The 20,054-nt window shown below is 42.4% G+C and overlaps 1 protein-coding gene across 1 annotated transcript in view; it reads left to right on the forward strand.

Moving 5' to 3' along the window:
* Positions 1–4,541: 4,541 nt before the first annotated feature.
* Positions 4,542–20,054, forward strand: part of TMEM59L (transmembrane protein 59 like) — a 140,174-nt gene continuing 124,661 nt past the window's right edge. The window contains exon 1 of the mRNA XM_082274975.1: positions 4,542–4,812. Within this exon, the coding sequence (XP_082131101.1) occupies positions 4,648–4,812 (165 nt within the window). The 5' untranslated portion in view covers positions 4,542–4,647. The remainder of the gene's footprint in view (positions 4,813–20,054) is intronic.

Below are 20,054 nucleotides of genomic sequence, written 5' to 3' on the forward strand. Positions count from 1 at the left end.
TCCTTGTACATTAGCAGCTTTAGTTCTCCCATTTTATTAGCTAGAATTCTAGCATTGGTGTACAAGCCTCGTTATTTTATCCTTTCGCATACTATTTCCTTGTTAGTTGTTTTGAGGCTGCAATTTGGATTTGTCAACTTACCTACCTTGGGTGTTGGTATTTCAGTCACCCTACCACTAATGCCCCCAATACTACCCACTGAACTTTGCTCAATGCTGGCTAGCTCTACATCTAAACCCTCCCCCCAAACACCTAGTTACACAGAGCGCTGGGCATAGGACTACTTAATACACAGGAGGGTGTAAGGCAGAGTGCAGGCTTTAGAGGTTTTCTATGCACAGAGGACACTTCTGCCCCCATATCCATAGCTCACCTCTGCACCCTTCTCTCACAGATTATCTCTGCAGCCACCTCTTAACCCTTCCCCCACAACAGCTAAACTCTCCATCTCTTCATGCATCTGCATCAGCTCTGACCCCTGCACCCCCACTGCCCTCATCTGTGTACAACCAGACCCCCGCCATCTGCTCACCTCCCAGTCTAAGCCCTCCAAACAGTCAATTTTTGTCTCTCCCTTTCCTCCACTGAACAGCAGCCAAAGTGGCAGAAAGATCATCCAGCAGAGGGCGTCGGCATCTGAGCCACCAGGTTGTTTCTCAGCCAGCATGGAATACCCTGTCTACCTTAATCTGGCCCTGAATCCGGGGACAAAACCGGGGACAGACTTAGTCCGGGGAGAGTGTCCTCAATCCAGGGACTGTCCCCGAAAACCAGGGACATCTGGTCACCCTACTATACGGGATGCCCAGGTACACACATATACTGACATATCTGAAGGAGACCTGCATGGCACCAACAATCTGCTGATTGCTGATGCAATGCTTTACAGGTTCCAAAAAAAAAAACCAATTATAAATGCACATTGTTTTACCTGCAAAAAATGTTCATTTTTTATTTTTTTCTAAAAGGTGAACTTATCTCCTTTAATATCTAATTTTAAACATTATTAAAAAAAAAAAAAAGCTGCTTGTGGCATAACAGAGTTTTTAAAAAACTGTTTTTGCTTTTGTACATGTCCCCTGTGGCAGTGCCCAGCCCCCTGTTCTATTTTTTTTACAATCCTTTGCCTATTGCTCAGAACTGATTTTTAGTGTTTGGCTGCCGTTTACTTCAATTGGGTTTGGATTCTGCCCCTGAACTGTACTCATGTTCCCTGAATCCCTGCTTGAACCCAGGTGTGTTTGGCTCATCATCCAGACTTCATTGGACATTTCAAATAAAAAACTGAAATCAAAACTAACAGGAAGTTCAAAAGTATTTGGGACTCATTTACTTCCTTCCGACCGTTGCCTAATAGATTTATAATGTCCATATGTAGCCTAAACTAATGATGCAAAGCATATTACGGTAACTGAGCTTTGGGGTGCTTACTCTTTTCTGACACCTCCATCCCCATTAGGTTCCCCCCTTATCCTATCCATTTCTCCCACAAAACTCATGTTCTTTAACTACTTGGTTCTGTTCCCATGATGTTCAACTGCCCACCAAACTACTCTCTGTGATATTCTGCAATGGCAGTATGCTGGGGCTTTAACGTTTGTGATGCTTAAGAGAAAAAACAATCTCCTCTGGGTGATCTATGTCCATTTCAGGGATTTTAGCAAACTTTGTTGCAGATTTCTACCTGTTTTTGCTCTGAAGAAAAAGTTGTTCTTCTATGTCTTTTGGATACTGAATCTGAATGGAGTGACATTTTCATTATTTTTCAGCTGATACATTTTCAGTGTTCTAATGAGGAGAGTGGCAGGGTCTGCATACCTTTAGAAGTGATTAACCCTTTAGGACTATCTCACCAAAAATTACATTTTTGTTGCAGAGGATGCTTAAAATCTTACTTGTATCTTAGTGCAGACTAGAGATGGGCTCAGGTGTGTTCGAGTTCCCACATGCCTGATCCCATCAGGAAGCCAACACTGCACTCCGCTAATCACAGGCACTGCGATATTTCCCAGTCTGTTCAGCTGCAGACCGGGAAATGTCTCACTACCTGTGATTAGCGGAATGCAGTGTTGGCTTCCTGTTCGGATTGGGCAGGTGGGAACTCGAACAAGCCCGAGCCCATCTCTAATGCAGACTTTTAGGAAAAGCAATCAGCCAATCACAAAAGCCGGAAATGACATCTCTGAGGTTGGTGTATGGAACAACTCCAGATTGCCATTTTGGATTTTACATAAAATTAAAGCGGCTGCAGATTAGAAAGAAAAGGTAATTTTTAATAACATTCATTTACAATATGACTTGTCTAGCAAATGTATATGCTATATTATTTTTTTTATTTGCGATATTTTTTCTAACGAAAAGAGGAGTTACCATTTAACCTTATGAAGTTTGGGACAAGTTACAATGAGTGAAAAAAGTCTTTAATCCCCTGCTGATTTTGTACATTTGCCCACTGACAAAGAAATTATCAGTCTATAATTTTAATGGTAGGTTTATTTTAACAGTCAGAGACAGAATAAAAACAAAAATATCCAGAAAAACACATTTCAAAAAAGTTATAAATTGATTTGAATTTTATGCCAACGGGTCTGTGGTAGTGAGCCCTTGTAGACCCCCAGCTCAGGATTCCCCAGGGTGTGGAGTCTAAGCCCCAGCCCCTGATGGTGGGGATGGATTTGCAGCAAGCTGGAACTAGATCACGGCCCCCAGGTAGGCCCAGCTGAAGATGTGGAGACTGCTGGCATGTGCAGAGTAAGTAGCAGACTAAAGGATATCCAAGAGACAAGCCAAGGTCAGGACAGGCAGTAAATGGACACAGATGGGAAAAACGAAGCCGGAGGGTCGGTACACAGTAAATCAGATATAGTAGCCTAGGGGTATACGGATGGGAGCTAAAGAACAGTGATGTTGCTCAAGCAAGGAGCAGTGCACTGAGCATGTGTGTATATATATAGGGAAGCAAACAGGGAGGTGACCCAGGAAGTAATAGACAGGAAAAGGATATAACCCACAGTGGAGAAGGCGACACCCATAGGAGAACAGAGAAGCCAAACACCACATATAAAAAGAAGCAAGATTGAAGCACTGCAGCAAGGAGGTAAGAGTATACAAACAAAACTACAGGCTAACCTGTGACATTTTAATGAGCATAGGCGTGCGCACAGGGTGTGCCTGGGCACACTCTAATCACCCTGGTCTGAGTAGATTCCCCCTGCAGCTTGGCTGCAGAGAAAAGGACTGGGGAATTTCTGTCCTTGGTCCCTTTCTGTCTCTCAAAAGTGAGACATTAGGGGTGATATTTCACCAAAGCCCAAATATTTCACAAAATGGGGCTCCTAAAAAATACTGTAAAAAAAAAAAAAAAACAATAATAAAAAATGATTGCAAAAATGAATAAAATTATAAAAAAATATATAAAAAATAAACGGCTGACATAAATCTCTGCCCTATTGACATAGTCTGCTGCTCTACCGACACTGTCTATTGCCCTACTGCCATACATATATATATATATATATATATATATATATATATATATATATACACAAACACATACACGTGCACGCATGTGTGTTTGAGCTTTGGAGTGCACACTCTAATGCAAAAGGCTGTGCACACCTATGTTAATGAGTGAAATAAGGATTCGATCCCCTATCAATCAGCAAGATTTCTGCTCTCAGGTGTCTTCTATACAGGTATTGAGCTGAGATTAGGAGCACTCTCTTAAAGGGAGTGCTCCTAATCTCAGCTTGTTACATGTATAAAAGACACCTGTCCACAGAAGCATTCAATCAGATTCCAATCTCTCTACTATGGCCAAGACCAAAGAGCTGTCCAGGGAAGTCAGGGACAAGATTGTAGACCTACAGAAGGCTGGAATGGGCTACAAGACCATCGCCAAGCAGCTTGGTGAGAGGGTGACAACAGTTGGTGCGATTATTTGCAAATGAAAGGAACACAAAATAACTGTCAATCCCCCTCAGTCTAGGGCTCCATGCAAGATCTCACCTCGTGGAGTTTTTTATTGATCATGAGAACAGGGAGGAATCAGTTCAGAACTACACGGTTGAATCTTTTTAATAATGTCAAGGCAGCTGGGACCATAGTCAGGAGGGATTTTCCCTCACTGTATGTTTATATTGTATACTGTTAAACTTCAAACTTAAAAGTACTAATAAAACTATTAAGCAATAAAAAAAACAATGACTATGTCTCTGCAGTCTGGAAGTCTGACGACACATTATAACATAAAAACAAATAAGGGATCCACCTGCCAAAGCCTGTAATGAAGCACAATGCAGCTGCAGCTCCAGTCCCATAGGATGCAAAGTAGGACTGAGAAAACACATGGAAAGAGCATAGAGCTCACAGCTATAGCTAACGTAAACTAATAATTGTGCTGATTGTATCCTTTATGCAATTTAGGTTTATATGCACTGCTATAGGATGTAAAAGAAATAGCAGTCTGCATCAGTAGCAGAGTGCACCAGCCATCCTCACTCTCACTGCACTCAGCATTCCCCTCCTTCCCTCTCCCAGAGTCCTTTGCACTAAACACATGACGTCAGAATAGCACTGACATTGCACAGCAGTTGTTTCTCACTGTATTTCACAGGCTGTGCCATCTATCCCTGGATCCCTGCAGGATGGGAGCCCCAGAACACTGTCGCTGTGACTACAGCCTCCTTTTATTGCTGCTTGTCATTGTGTCTGCAGTCAGTGCAGGGGATCCCTTTGATGCCCAGCTGGGAGACATCACCTCTTGCAGCCAGCAGTGTCAGTTCACCTTCAAGCACAAAAGCTCCAATGAAGTAAGTACCCTCAAATCCAAGCTGGGTGTGTGTATGTGTGTGACACCGGTAATATGTATGCCTTTATTTGCCCACGCAGATGTCACCCAGCATCCATGTTACTGCATCCTGCGTGTATGATGCTTCCACAGCCCAACATCTGCTGATTTTATCATGACATCTGGGACATGTCATTTTAAGATCACGATTGACATGATGGTCACCCGTGTGTGGCATTGTTTAAAGTAATTAGCAGGTGCAGGCGAAGATAAAAACGCTGGCTGATGGAAAAGGTGGATGATGCATACTGCTTTTTGTGCTATTGTCGTAGCACTGAATTAAGCCATATAGCTTCCTTTCTTTGCTGTTGCTTCTCTCCTCTTGGTGGGTGTGTAATTGCACATCCCTAGAGTGAATGTCACAGCAATCTCTCACTAGAGGAAACTGTTGGTGTAATATATACGCCTAAAGAGATCCAACCTCGCTCTATGTAATGTGTCTCCATCATAAATATAACTGTATTGCAGTAGATTATTTGTTAAAAAAAAAATAATGGATGCAAAAGATACAGTATGTACATTATTAGAATTATAAACTGTAGCTTTATGATTCTGAATAATTACACAGCTAGTATAGCTATGTCCCCTGCGTAACTGCTTTTTAATCATTTGTTTTCTATTTCTGGAAAAAATATATCTAATTTGAGCTTTGCTTCTAATTTATTTATGTGGATTCCTGGCTTATGGTATTGTGCACTCATCAAGAATGTTGTGTACTAAAAGAGATTGCTTTAGGCCAAGATAAATGAACCTGTTTATGTAACTAGCTCAGCATTTGAAATCTTACATTTATTGCAATGTCATGTCATATTATCATTTATATATATATATTTTTTTGTTTTTTTTCAGTTTTTTGTTTATTGGTTGAGCCAGATGGACTTGTGTCTTTTTTTCAACCTAACTATGTAACTATATATACCCATTAGATTAAGGACGGTCTTTCATTTTGTGTTGTGTGATCTTTTCTCCAAATGTTAAACTAAAAATATTTTTTAAAGTGGTTATTATGATTTTTTTTTCTTAATTGAGTTGTATATTTTTGGTCTCTCTGTCACTTATTGCACTATTAATGTTCCCATGCGTAAAACATAAAAACATACATAAGACATAAAAACATGATAAATACAATAATAATAAATACAAGAATACAAAATAAAGAATAAGGTATCAAGGAATAAATGGGGTATAACACCCTGGTTCGCACCTATGCAAGTTGAAGTTTGCATATGCCAGGTGCATTTTGTATTTTGCATTTTTCAATACACGTTTTTGATTCATTGAAGTCTATGGAATCAAAAAGCAGGAAAAAAAACCCTGGCCCTTTCCATAAAATGCACAGATGTGAATGTGACCCATTGGAAACCTTTTTTTAAATAGACTGTAGTGTGTTTCTGCAAAACTGAAAGCGCACTATAAAATGCATAGGTGTAAACCAGGCCTAAGGTACAATAACATTCAAGAATGAAATAGTATAGAAAAAAAATTAGGTAGAAAAGTTAAAAAAAGAAAGCTGCCAGAGTTATACATTTTTAGTGACTAACTAAAAATATATATTTTAAAAACAATCTTTTAGTGTTTTAAAACTCTACTTCAGGTGTTATGACAAATTAAATGCTAAAAATGGCAAAAGAAAAATACAGATATAAATTCAGAAGAATTGCGAAGAGATGGCTGGTATACAGATAAAATGTACCCAGGATAGTAAAAATTGAATAGGACAGTTAAAGTAGTAGTAAAGTCTATTTGTTTATGTTTTAGCTGTAGGTACTGTATCCCCTAAACATGCACCATGTAGAAGATATTTACTTGTGTAGCAGCTGTTGGCGCCACCAGTGCATGCACTCTGAAGAAACAATATACCATTCCTTTAGAGCTCTGTGTCGTAAACCGTGACTCCCTAGTGTCATCATGGCTCAGACATTCAAAGAACCAGAGCCCACAAACCCAGAATATATATATATATATATATATATATATATATATATATATATATATATATTTGTAGCACTGTCCCCATAGGGCTTGCTGTATGATGACTTGTTGCGCCGCCTCTGATTACTAGCACACAGTCACTTAGGGTACAGTTCACACATTTATCATTACCCCCAATGGCTCATTTCTTAATTAACAGTCCAGGGGGGTTCTAGCTCTAGGGGTGGTCTCCCTCAGGTCAGGCCCCTTGACACAGATCTGTACTCAATGTACTGCAGAATCAGATACTTCAGTGTCTCCCCTTTCAGTCAGCTCCACAGGACCTCCACGTTCAGTTTCTCTCTAGCTCTCTAGGCCCTCAGATCGGCTACCTGAGGCCGCATGGCATCTCTACAGAGGAGGAGGCAGCCGCCCCCTCCCTCAGGGACTCTGCTATCCAGACAAAAGACCTCAAGCACATGTGCTTCTGGCTTTTATACAGTATCCCAGCATGCACCAAGGCACTTTCCTCTGCCAAATCACTAGGCTGCATTAACCGGTTGCCGACCGCCGCACGACTATATACTGCGGCGGTCAGCCCCGGCCAGGCAGAGTGACGTATCGGTACGTCACTCGCCTGTCACTGACTTGCGAGCCTATCGCGGGCGGGCGCGCGCCCGCCGAGGCGCGCGCCCGCCGCGGCTCGTTCACAGGCAAGTCAGTGCGTGTGACCGGCGGACTCGATGTCCGCCGGCCACACTACGATCGCTCCTGTGAAGGGAGAAAGACAGAGCAGCTTGTGTAAACAAGCTGCCTGTCAGTTCTCCCTGTGTAAAAGTGAAGATCTGACCGTTCTACTATGTAGAACGGTTGATCTTTGCTTTTACACCAATAGCCATGTCCCTACACAGTAGAAAGCACGCCCCTAGGACACACTTAACCCCTCCCTGTCCAATAAAGTTAACCCCTTCCCTGCCAGTGTCATTTTTGCAGTAACAGTGCATATGTATAGCACTGATTACTGCAGTAATGTCACTGGTAACCCCAAAAGTGTCAAAAATGTCAGTCAAGGGTCCGATCTGTCCGCCGCAATGTCGCAGTACCGAAAAAAAAATCGCAGATCGCCGCCATTATGCGTTAAAAAAAAAAACACCAAAAATGACAAAAATCTTTCTCTTTGTTAGTAAACGCGATAACTTTTGCGCAAACCAATCAAAATACGCTTTTTGCGATTTTTTTTACCAAACATAGGTAGCATAAAACAAATTGGCCGAAAAATGTTAAAAAATTTTGATTTTTACTTTTTTTTTTGGGGAATTTCATATAAAAAAATGTGAAAAATATTGTTATTTTTGCAAAATTTACGCTCTTTTTTTGTTTATAGCGCGTGATCAAAAAATCGCACAGGTGATCAAATACCACCAAAAGAAAGCTCTGTTTGTGGGAAAAAAAGGACGTCAAATTCGTTTAGGTACAGCGTCGCACGACCGCGCAATTGTCCGTTAAAGTCACGCAGTAAAAAATCGCAAAAAAACCCCTGGTCCTTTAGCAGCCAAATCCTCCGGGGCTTAAGTGGTTAAAAGGCCTGTGGACTCATTCGTCAGGTTTCCTTTTACTGTCCAATATGCCTCCCTATTGTACCAGTGTGAAACACTCTGCAGACAGACTGGGCTGCACCTGAGCACATTGACCTCACTAGCAGATCCTGCTCTCTGGTAGGCAAAGAACAATATAGATTTAACTGCATTCTCTCAGGTAAGCAGACAGGATTCGGAAACTATGCTCTCTCTCTAGCACCTACCTAGGAGGGTGATATCTATATATATATATATATATATATATATATATATATAGTGATTGTGTGAGGCCCTGTCACTGTATTAATGATTGAATGGCTCCGGAAATTCTGTTTAGAGTGGATAAAACTAGGCTTTTGTTTTTTCCTGGGTTTTGTTATTCCTGGATCAAGGTCTGGAGCACAGAGGCGAAGAGTTTTGGGTGGTAAGAAGCATCTATAATCCTGTGTCCAGGTTTTGCTGGAGACTAGCAGGCTGAGTGTGCAGTTGTGCACCTCTGTTAAAATTAAGGGCATAGCAGCAGTTCATTGCTCAACCCTCCGGAGGGGTCCCTGCAGTTGGAAAGGAATTTGCACGGTGCAAGTGCAGAATGTGACAGAACAGACGGAAGGCCCTAAGCTTGAGGTCCCAACTAGAAAAGAGCTGCAAAGGAGAGAAAGCAGTGAGAAGACTGCAAGACCGATCCAGGTTTAGACCTTGGAGGGCCCAGGGCATTTCAGGTTCGGGGGCCACTAATACACAGAGTTGGTTTTCATTCTCAGTGACAGTCTCACATTTTTGATGCATGACGCAACATCATTCTGAGGTCACACATACCCACACACACACGTAGTCATAGTGCTCTATGTGTGGTTTGCTTGAGCAAATATAATTTTATATAATTATATAATATAATTTTTGTATAGAAGGGGGTCCCTTTTGTCAGGGCGGCCCGGGGCAATTGCCCATTTTGCCCCCTTATAAATTTGTCCCTGGTGCAAGAGACACCAGAGTTTACACAAGAGGTACAGAGTTTTGTACAATAACACAGGGGTGCTGTGTTAATCAGTCTAGAGCAGTGTTTCTCAACTCCGGTCCTCAGGGCACACCAACAAGCCAGATTTTACGTATTACCCTGGGGAGATGCAGACTAGAATACTGCAATCACTGAGCAGCAAATGATTTCACCTGTGATGTATTTCACTTTTCTTGCAAACCTGGCCTGTTCGTGTGCCCTGAGGACCGGAGTTGAGAAACACTGGTCTAGAGGGCCAAGGCACAAGGCCTGAGCAGCAGTGCCGCTGGAGAGCATTTCATTTTATGCTTATGGTGGAAACACCTGTGCAGGCAACTGTTCTGTGTAGGACTTATTACTTCCGTTTTGAATATAAGTTGGCCAACAGGCTCTGAAACAGAATATGGGCTCTTTCACACGGTCCGCCTCCTTAGGCGGATCCGTGCTGCTCAGCGGGGATCGATCCGCAATCCCCGCTGAGCCGGCAGATGACAGCTCCGTCTCCGCTTGCAGTGCGGAGAGGGAGGTGTCACAGCCCCCGCTGCTCTCTATGGGGAATCGGATGAGAGGGGACCGCCTGTCCCTCATCCGATCCCATCCGATCCCCAGGACGGATGGAAAATAGGGTTTCCATCCGTCCGGATTTCACAGACAGGATTGGATTCAGATGGCAGCAGGTGTCAGCGGACATGTCACCGCTGACATTCGTGCCCCACAGAGCTGCATGGGGCATCCGATCAGATCCGCCTAAAAAACTGACAGGCGGATCTGATCGGACCGCCCATGTGAAAGAGCCCTATTGGGTGTGTACTGTACTCACTGGTGAGCACTATACTCGAGCAAACCCCCCCAATATATTTATATATTATGGAGTGTGACAGCTCCAAAAGCTTGAATTTTGAAAACTGCAAAATAAAAGATATCACTTTGACAACGTTTTATCCTTTTATAATTTTGTATTTAATCCTAGATAACACAGTCCATCTTTTTTCCTTGATGATTTTTTAAGAACTTTAAAAAATATGGGACCTTAAATGGTAAAGCTCGACATTCCCACATCCCGCTGGTCAGCCAACACAGTCATGGTATATACTGAGAATGTAATAAACAATTCACAACAAAATCTTATGGCAGAATTAAGAAAAAAAAAAGGGGGGGGGGAGAAGAGAAAAAAAACAGGAAGGGAAAAGAGAAAGAGCTGAACCTGTCTGCCTCCACACCGCTACAATGCAAAAGTGCATTAAGCTGGAGGTATTGAATCCAGGGGTTCCAGACTCTTTCAAACCTCAAAGACGTATCTTTCAGAATGGTAAGAGGGCACAAGTAATAGGTGCCCTCGCACATGGGACAGGGGATGTTATAAAAAAAAAAAAAAAAAATTTTGTGTCAGAATTTATTTAATTTATAGGACACTGCCCCTTTAAATGTAATAAAGTAGCCTCTCATAGTTTTGGCGGGCTTCACAGCAGCGCGCGCCCCTCTAGAACATTCTGACCCAAGGCTTTATATAGGGGGTCTCTGAGGTAAGCCCCTCAGTTAGGAAGTGACTGCCTGGCGAGCTCCCCTCCCCCCCACCCGTCGCTGGCACTTTATGTGGTAGAGTCACCCTTGGATCAAGGGGGGACTTTGGTGGTTTTAAATATGTTTATTTTCGCTCGAGTTCTGGGACTGAGCGATACAGATTTATGTTTTATAATTTTGTTGGAATTGAAATTTATTTGATGGAATTTTGAATAAATAATTATTTAATTTATTTATAACCAATAAAGTGCCGCGGCCATTTATTTATGCCAAAAAATTTATTTGTGTTTGTTTTTATTTATAGTATTAGTTTAGTTATATTATAAAAAAAATACATCCTCCTGGCCCATGATAACCAGCTTCTCATTTAGCATGATCCATGTCAACTCACTTTTTAAAACTGCCAAGTCCACCACTTTGTTTTTCCAGGCATATGGTATGGCAATTTTAGCCATGAGAAACATAAAAAATATTAAGATTGGTGGGGCGAAATACATCAGAATACGTGGTATGGTAGAGACTTGTAGACTGTTTGTTCACCTTGGCTGGAGTAAAGCAATCCTTTTTTCTTTATATTTACTACCCCTCTGGATTGCTATTAGGATAAGCCTGCACCCCATGTTCTGTAGAACTTTTTACTTCTGTTTTGATTTAAAGTGGGCCAACAGGCCCTAAAACAGCATATCCTGTATGGACTGTACTCACTGGTGACCTGTCAGTGTCCCAGAATACTGCAGGGGGGAGGGAGGGAGGAGAACTTCCATTTTCCGAGAAGTGGTAAGCGAGTACCTGCGAGTACCTGCTGCCCCCTCCCCGCTCCTCAAAAATGCGGAGTGGGGAACGAGTCTTTAAGGAGGAACTTCCCCTTTTTGGTGGAGCTCTGCTTTAATTGTTTCTTCCTGTCACTGTACTGTGTAAATGCCTGCCAACGAGGAGACAGCTTACACTGACAGTCTGCAGGAGTCCTACGTTGCTGGTGAAATGCTTTGCAGGCTTCTAGTAAAAAAAAATAAATAAATAAATAAATGCACATTTTTTTTTTACCCACAAAAGGATGTGCATTTATTTATTTATTTTTTACAAAGGTGAACTTTATGTCCTGTAAGTTGCAAGGTGGGGCCTCCATGGACAAAACTTGTTTTTCCAGCACATTCAACGGATACTGGATTCGATTGAGATCTGGAGAATCGCCTCAAACTCATTTTTGTGTTCCTCAAACCATTTTTAAATTCATTAGACCAGGCTACCTTCTTCCATTGTGGCGTGGCCCAGTTCTGATGTTCATGTACCCATTGTAGGTGCTTTTGGCTGTGAACCTGGATCAGTCTGAGGCTATGCAGCCCATACTTAACAAAGTGTGACGCACTGGGGAGATTTACTAAACTGGTGTACACAGAATCTGTTGCAGCTGTGCATAGTAACCAGTAAGCTAATAGGTTTTATTATCAAAGCTTTAAGTGTTACTAAACCCAGGACCCTGCATTCACTACATCTGCTCCCCCTACAGTACACAGAACATAGAAATGCAATTATTTTAGTAAATATAAACTGCTAAATACCTTTTTCTTATTAGCAGTATATAGCAGTCTTGTGACTTCTATTAGTGTCCAGCCGAGCACTTGGTAAAGCTTGTAGGAAGGGTTTTCATTCTTCTCTGACTGTCCTATGAGGCTGCATGACCCATGACTTCCTGTCTGAACAGTGCTGATTGGCCCTGTGCTGATCACCTGCACCCTCCCAGACACAAAAAACATATCTCTAGCAATATACACCAAACTGAGCATGAGCAGAGTGCCTCCTAGGGCTTTTTTTTCTCAGCAGATAGATTGGGGACAATAAAAGAAGGGGAGGATCAGAGAAGATAGGATCAAACAGCCTTTCTACACAATGGATTACCCCTTTAGGGTCTACAGTGAGTATAACAAGCATGCTTTATTGCATATAATGACTGATTTTAATGTTGTGGGTTTTAGTAACACTTTAATTGAGCAAGCTGAAGTTAGAAGGTGATTGGTTGCTATCCACAGTTGCACCAGATTCTATGTGCACCAGTTTTAATAAATCTATCCCACTGTGTTTTCTGACACCTTTCTATTGGAACCAGCATTAACATTTTCTCATCAACAAAGAGCTACAGTAGCTCTTCTATTGGATCATATATTGTGCATTAATGAGCCTTGGTCATCCATGACTCTTTCACCAGTTCACCAGCTTTTCTTCCTTAGACCACTTTTCACTACTGCCTAATACATCCAACCCACTTACAGGTGCCATTGTACCATGTTTTTCACTTTACCTGTTAGTGGTTGTAAAGTTATGGTTGATTGCCATGTGTGTATAAATGTGGCACTGCCCCCTAGAGGACTGCTGGATATAACACTTTCTGGATTCCCCTACTTCACCCGTAGCAACTGCTTGCAGAAACATATCACTTTAATTACTTGGCTCAGTCAATGATCAGCAAAGGGGATGTTGTTTTGTAGTTTTATTTGGAACTGGGATAGGAGAAGGGATGAGTGGGATACTCCAACTAGTAACTATTCACAGTATTGAGGACATCTGACTTGAGGATACGGCAAGCCCGCTGCTTCACTCTGCCACTGGAATGAAGGAAATTTAAGTGTTCCTGCTTGCAATTATTTTCAGGGTTCTAACTTAGCACCCCCTTTCTCTCTCTCCTGTGCAGCTGACTCCCATACACTGACTCCTACACTCTGGAGTGGTCCCCTTCCTTAGCAGATTCCGGGCAAGTTCCTCTGTACTCACGGACACCATAGTCACCAATGCCTCCAACTCCACCAGTCAGCTTCTCTTTGACCTCCAGATTCAGCCACACGCTCTGGTTCACCAGGCCGACGGCCTGTGACCACCATCCACTGCTGCAGAAGAGGAGACAGCCGTCACCCTCCTTCTGGGACCTGACTTTCCGCCCAAAGACCCCTACCTCATGTGTTCTTGGCTTTATATACCCTGTCCCATAATGCACCAAGACAGCCAGTCTGTGCCAATTCCTGGGGCAGTAACAAAGCCTGTGTGTCACTGGCTGGGTTATCTCCACTGTCCAATGTGCCTCCCCATTGGACACAATGGGGACACTCCCTCAGCCCAGATAAATCACACACTGGACACATAGAGCAGGCCTAACTAAGAAATCCTGCTCCCTGAGAAGCAGGGAGCATATACAGTAAATTTAGCCTGCTGCTCTGCTGTTAAGCAGACAGAGCCAAAACTACTCTGGCTTCCTAGCACCTATCTAGGAGGGTGCTACATATATATACAGTGCATTGCGAAAGTATTTGGCCCCCTTGAACTTTTCGACCCTTTGGCACATTTCAGGCTTCAAGCATAAAGATATAAAACTGTAATTTGGGACACAATCATGAAGTGGAATGAAATTTATTGGATATTTCAAACTTTTTTAACAAATAAAAAACTGAAAAATTGGGCGTGCAAAATTATTCAGCCCCCTTAAGTTAATACTTTGTAGCGCCACATTTTGCTGCGATTACAGCTGTAAGTCGCTTGGGGTATGTCTCTATCAGTTTTGCACATCGCAAGATTTTTGCCCATTCCGCCTTGCAAAACAGCTCAAGCTCAGTGAGGTTGGATGGAGAGCGTTTGTGAACAGCAGTTTTCAGTTCTTTCCAGAGATTCTCGATTAGATTCAGGTCTGGACTTTGACTTGGCCATTCTAACACCTGGATATGTTTATTTGCTAACCATTCCATTGTAGATTTTGCTTTATGTTTTGGATCATTGTCTTGTTGGAAGACAAATCTCCGTCCCAGTTTCAGGTCTTTTGCAGACTCCATCAGGTTTTCTTCCAGAATGGTCCTGTATTTGGCTCCATCCATCTTCCCATCAATTTTAACCATCTTCCCTGTCCCTGCTGAAGAAAAGCAGGCCCAAACCATGATGCTGCCACCACCATGTTCGACAGTGGGGATGGTGTGTTCAGGGTGATGAGCTGTGTTGCTTTTACGCCAAACATAACGTTTTGCATTGTTGCCAAAAAGTTCGATTTTGGTTTCATCTGACCAGAGCACCTTCTTCCACATGTTTGATGTGTCTCCCAGGTGGCTTGTCGCAAACTTTAAACAACACTTTTTATGGGTATCTTTAAGAAATGGCTTTCTTCTTGCCACTCTTCCATAAAGGCCAGATTTGTGCAGTATACAACTGATTGTTGTCCTATGGACAGAGTCTCCCACCTCAGCTGTAGATCTCTGCAGTTCATCCAGAGTGATTATGGGCCTCTTGGCTGCATCTCTGATCAATCTTCTCCTTGTATGAGCTGAAAGTTTAGAGGGACGGCCAGGTCTTCGTAGATTTGCAGTGGTCTGATACTCCTTCCATTTCAATATTATCGCTTGCACAGTGCTCCTTGGGATGTTTAAAGCTTGGGAAATCTTTTTGTATCTAAATCCAGCTTCAAACTTCCCCACAACAGTATCTCGGACCTGCCTGGTGTGTTCCTTGTTCTTCATGATGCTCTCTGCGCTTTAAACGGACCTCTGAGACTATCACAGTGCAGGTGCATTTATACGGAGACTTGATTACACACAGGTGGATTCTATTTATCATCATTCGTCATTTAGGTCAACATTGGATCATTCAGAGATCCTCACTGAACTTCTGGAGAGAGTTTGCTGCAGTGAAAGTAAAGGGGCTAAATAATTTTGCATGCCCAATTTTTTAGTTTTTTATTTGTTAACAAAGTTTGCAATATCCAATAAATTTCGTTCCACTTCATGATTGTGTCCCACTTGTTGTTGATTCTTCACAAAAAATTACAGTTTTATATCTTTATGTTTGAAGCCTGAAATGTGGTAAAAGGTCGCAAAGTTCAAGGGGGCCGAATACTTTCGCAAGGCACTATATATACATATATATATATATATATATATATATATATATATATATGGAAGATTTGCGTGGCACTTGAAGCAAAGTTCATAGGGCACATGTATCTGCCATGCACGGTTTTTCAGCAATCCACAGCCAACATTTAATACCAACCTCCATGCTTGCGTTTGCATCACGGCCTCAAATATAGGCCCTTTTTTTGGTCCTCCAGACAGGACTCTCAACTATTGTGAACACATGCGGTTCTGGTTGTTTCCTTGCAGCTTCAAACTTGTCAAACTAAATGTTCACTGAGCTTAATAGATAAAGTGAAGTTGTGTTATGTTCAATCAACAAATCGGGTGCTATCAAAATCTTGTTTTTTTTATATTTCTCTCGCACTGTCTAATGACAGTATGATCACCGGCATTGTGAGCGTGCCTGGTACGGGCATATGCTCTAAAAGAATAATATTTATAAATGCCTACTGTGTGAGTGATGTTGTTAAACTAATATGTGAAACCTGACTGATAGCGCTCTAAGGAGAAGCAAGCGCGCAGCCCAGGATTTTTCAGAGACCATCCACTGCTGTTGGCTGCCTCCCCTTATGGGATTGGATGGGGATGCCAAGGACAGAGCTTGAGCAGTCGCTGCAGGAGCAGCTGCAAGGTAAGTCCTGCCCACCTCCTGACAGGAGAAGTAAAAAGGAAGCCTGCACTGAACACAGCCCAAAAGACAGCAGAGGAAGAGGTACAGAGTCTTGAAGTGCCTGTTATGTCCTATCACAGGGACATTGGCTGGGTATGAAATGTGAGCTGCGCAGAGCAAAAGGGGAAAGATCCGGGAGCTATGTTGTACTGCCCTGAGCTCCACTGTGTGGGCAAAGTAGACTGTGCTGAGGATGGACCTGTTGCTGGGAGAGACTGTCTGCTGTTGAGAGAACCCTAGGGCCACATGAAGGTGGACATGGAACTATACTGCACGGCCTAGACACTGCTGTGGCCATTGTGTCTTGTGCTGTGCTGTACTGACTGTCTGGGGACTTGGCTGCTGAGATCCCATGCTGTGAACAACTGTATCACTTGCTGCAGTTCTGTGCAGGTGAGACCAGAAATCTGGAGCTGTATTCTGTGTGCAGAGGTCTTGAAAGAGATTGAGTTGCTATTCCAGCTTGTTATATGGTGTCCCAGACTGCTACTGATCCTGACTATGTGAAAAGCTGGAGCTATTCATCATGGAGGGAACTGCCTGGCACTGCTGGACAGTGGCCTAAAGAGCCACAAGACCTTTCGCTGCCCACTGAGGATGGACTCCAGTGGCGAGAGGCCTCTTGGCTGCCAGTATTCTTTTCACAAGATGTGTCTGTGAGTCCAGGAAAGTTCTGGGCAGGTTATCATCAGAGCAGGACAAAGAAACCCAAACAATTCAGCGGCACCTCTATGGGGAGCACTGCATATGACTTTTTGGATTGTGGTAGGAAATCGCAGTACTTACATAAACCCATGCAAGCACAAGAAGAACTGAAATGTATGACTCAAGGCAAGTCCAGAGTACAAAGCAGTTAGCCTCAATGCTGCTCTCTCATTCCACTCGAGAGAACATTAGCCTTCATGGTTCACACTTCCAAACTGATACCTCTATTCCAGAGAGAGGTATCGTTTAAACATATCAAAGTCTGAGCCTTAAAGTTGATCACAATATTCCCTTCTAACAATTTTTTCATATTCCCTATTCATAGGCCAATTGCATCTTCATTCATGCATGATGTATAGCATTTCCTGGAATATGATTCTGCGTGTACGAAAACCAACTCCCTGCTGCTACATCTAAGGGCAAATTCACACTATGTGCCATTACCAGCATTTACTGCATTGTAAAACACTGCTCACCCCCAGGACACACAGAAAACAATTGTTTTCTGTATGTCCTGTTTACATTGCAATACAGCCCAGAGCTGTGCTGCAGCAAACATGCTGCATTTTATTACAGAGCAACAGTGCAGCACATCGTACAGGAGCATGAATTAAGTGGTGCTTTTGTACACTTTAAATAAAGTTCAATGTAAAAAAAAAAAAAAAGGTAGCTGTCTGATGTGTTGAATTGCCCACCACACCGCCTCCTACCACAGTCAGAACGGACACAACCGCTGAGGTTTATTCTCCGGCAGTTATCTATTCAGTGTGAATGGACCCTTACTCTGTAATGTGTTACAATGTAGTCTGCCTGAGTGTTCATTGCAGGCGAGGAGTCTGAGGAAATGCCCCATCCTGCTTACAGCAGCTTGGCATCATGCTTCCTGACTACGCTGTTCTGGAAATTTTATAGATAGGCAACTCCAACCCATATATTGATTAGTGGTTCCAAATGTAATAACTACTGCAGCAGGGAACAGACACAAAAAGATACACTCAGCATCTTTCCACATAACTGTTCTGTTATGCAGGGCACTTGACGTTTTTTATACACATGATTACGTAGGTATCGCATTAATATTACAATTGTACTTTTATGATAACGAGGGGCGTAACATAGTCAAGCTAATTTCTAATCAGGACTCAGAAGAATGCAAACGTGCAATCAAAACATTATTAAGGCCCATGTGTGCAATACATAGGCAAAGCATACAAAATAGAACACAGTTATATACAGAATGTACAATTTCTTCTACAACACCTTTCACACCTAGGCACAATCATCTGATTGACAGAGAAGAAATGTTTACTATATATATATATATATATATATATATGAGTATCTCACAAAAGTGAGTACACCCCCTTACATTTTTGTAAATATTTTATTATTTCTTTTCATGTGACAACACTGAAGAAATTACACTTACTTAAGTACTTAAGTTAACTCCTTCCTTATTGTACCAATTGGCCAAATCATGGATCTCCATAACGTGACTGGAAACCGACTGCTAGGGAGGGAGCCAAAATATTGACCCCCTTACTACCGGAGGGCCAGTCACCTACACCGGGTACCATCCTTCATAACTAGTTGCATTGTAGCTTGTTCTAACACTTGGTTACCCATAGCAACTGTGTTATTCTTCCTGCTTGGCTTGCCAAGTAGGCCTTTGTAGTAGCCGAGCTTCACACCCCACATGTGCCTTACTGGTCCAAGTTTTATGAATACAAGAGAACAAACCTGCACCCCTTTGAATAACTTTAGACCAGGCTTAAAGCGGTTGATAGAACTTTATTTCAAGCTTTTCAGCTTTACAGTCCATAATGGACAATAATATAAGAAGCACCCTATCTATCCCTAGCTGACTGCCCAGTCATACCTCTAAAAAGTTGTAGTCTACAGCTGGTGTTCCCCAATTCTTGGTTGATTTCTGGATTCCCAGTGCCTCCTACAGACTGCAAGGTGCAGCAGTCCTCCTCCACAGAAGTCACAGTATGTCCTGCTAGTGCGGCTGAACCAAAAGCCCTGAACCCAGCCTTCCCCCATATTTCTATCACCAGTGGTCAGGCTGAATCCAAAAAGTCTAGGGACAGCAACACACACATTAACTCTCTCTCACCCCACCCCGAGCCTGGGCAAGCCTGGGCCAACCACCAACTAAAACCAGCATACCTGTAGACAACCTGCCTACAAGTCTTTAAATCTTCAGGCATGAAATGAAAAAAATGTTTGTGATCATTATACGAGCCTACTGTATGATTGTCATCTGTATATTTACCTCTAATTTTTCATATTCAGTACTGTGCAAAAGTCTTATGCAGGAGTAAAATATGCTGTAAATTAAGAATGCTTTCAGAAATAGAAGTGTTAATAGTTTAAATGAACTGAAGAGAAATCCAAATCAAATCAATATTTGGTGTGACCACCCTTTTGCCCTCAAAACAGCATCAATTCTTGTAAGTACACTTGCACACAGTAGTTGAGACACTTAGCCTTGCTTCCATGTCCTATGCACAAAAACATAAGAACTGGGGTTCACAAAATGGCATCAAGTGCTTTGGACCGATGAGTCAACATTTGAAACATTTGGCTGTAGCAGGAGGCACTGTGTTTGCAAAGGGCTAGGGAGTGGTACAATAATGAGTGTCTGCAGGCAACAGTGAAGCATGGTGGACATTCCTTGCAAGTTTGGGGCTGAAATTATTCAAATGGAGATGGAGATTTGATCAGGATCAAGGGGTCCTCAATGCTGAAACATACAGGCAGATACTTATCCATCATGACATACAATCAGGGAGATTGGCCCCAGATTTATTCTGAAGCAGGACAATGACCCCAAACATACAGCCAATGTCAGTAAGAACTATTTTCAGCGTAAAAAGGAACAAGGAGTCCTGGAAATTATGTTTTGACCTCCAAAGAGCCCTGATCTTAATATCATCG

Source organism: Pelophylax lessonae (assembly GCF_965119305.1).
Source record: "Pelophylax lessonae genome assembly, chromosome: 1".
Classification (NCBI taxonomy): domain Eukaryota; kingdom Metazoa; phylum Chordata; class Amphibia; order Anura; family Ranidae; genus Pelophylax; species Pelophylax lessonae.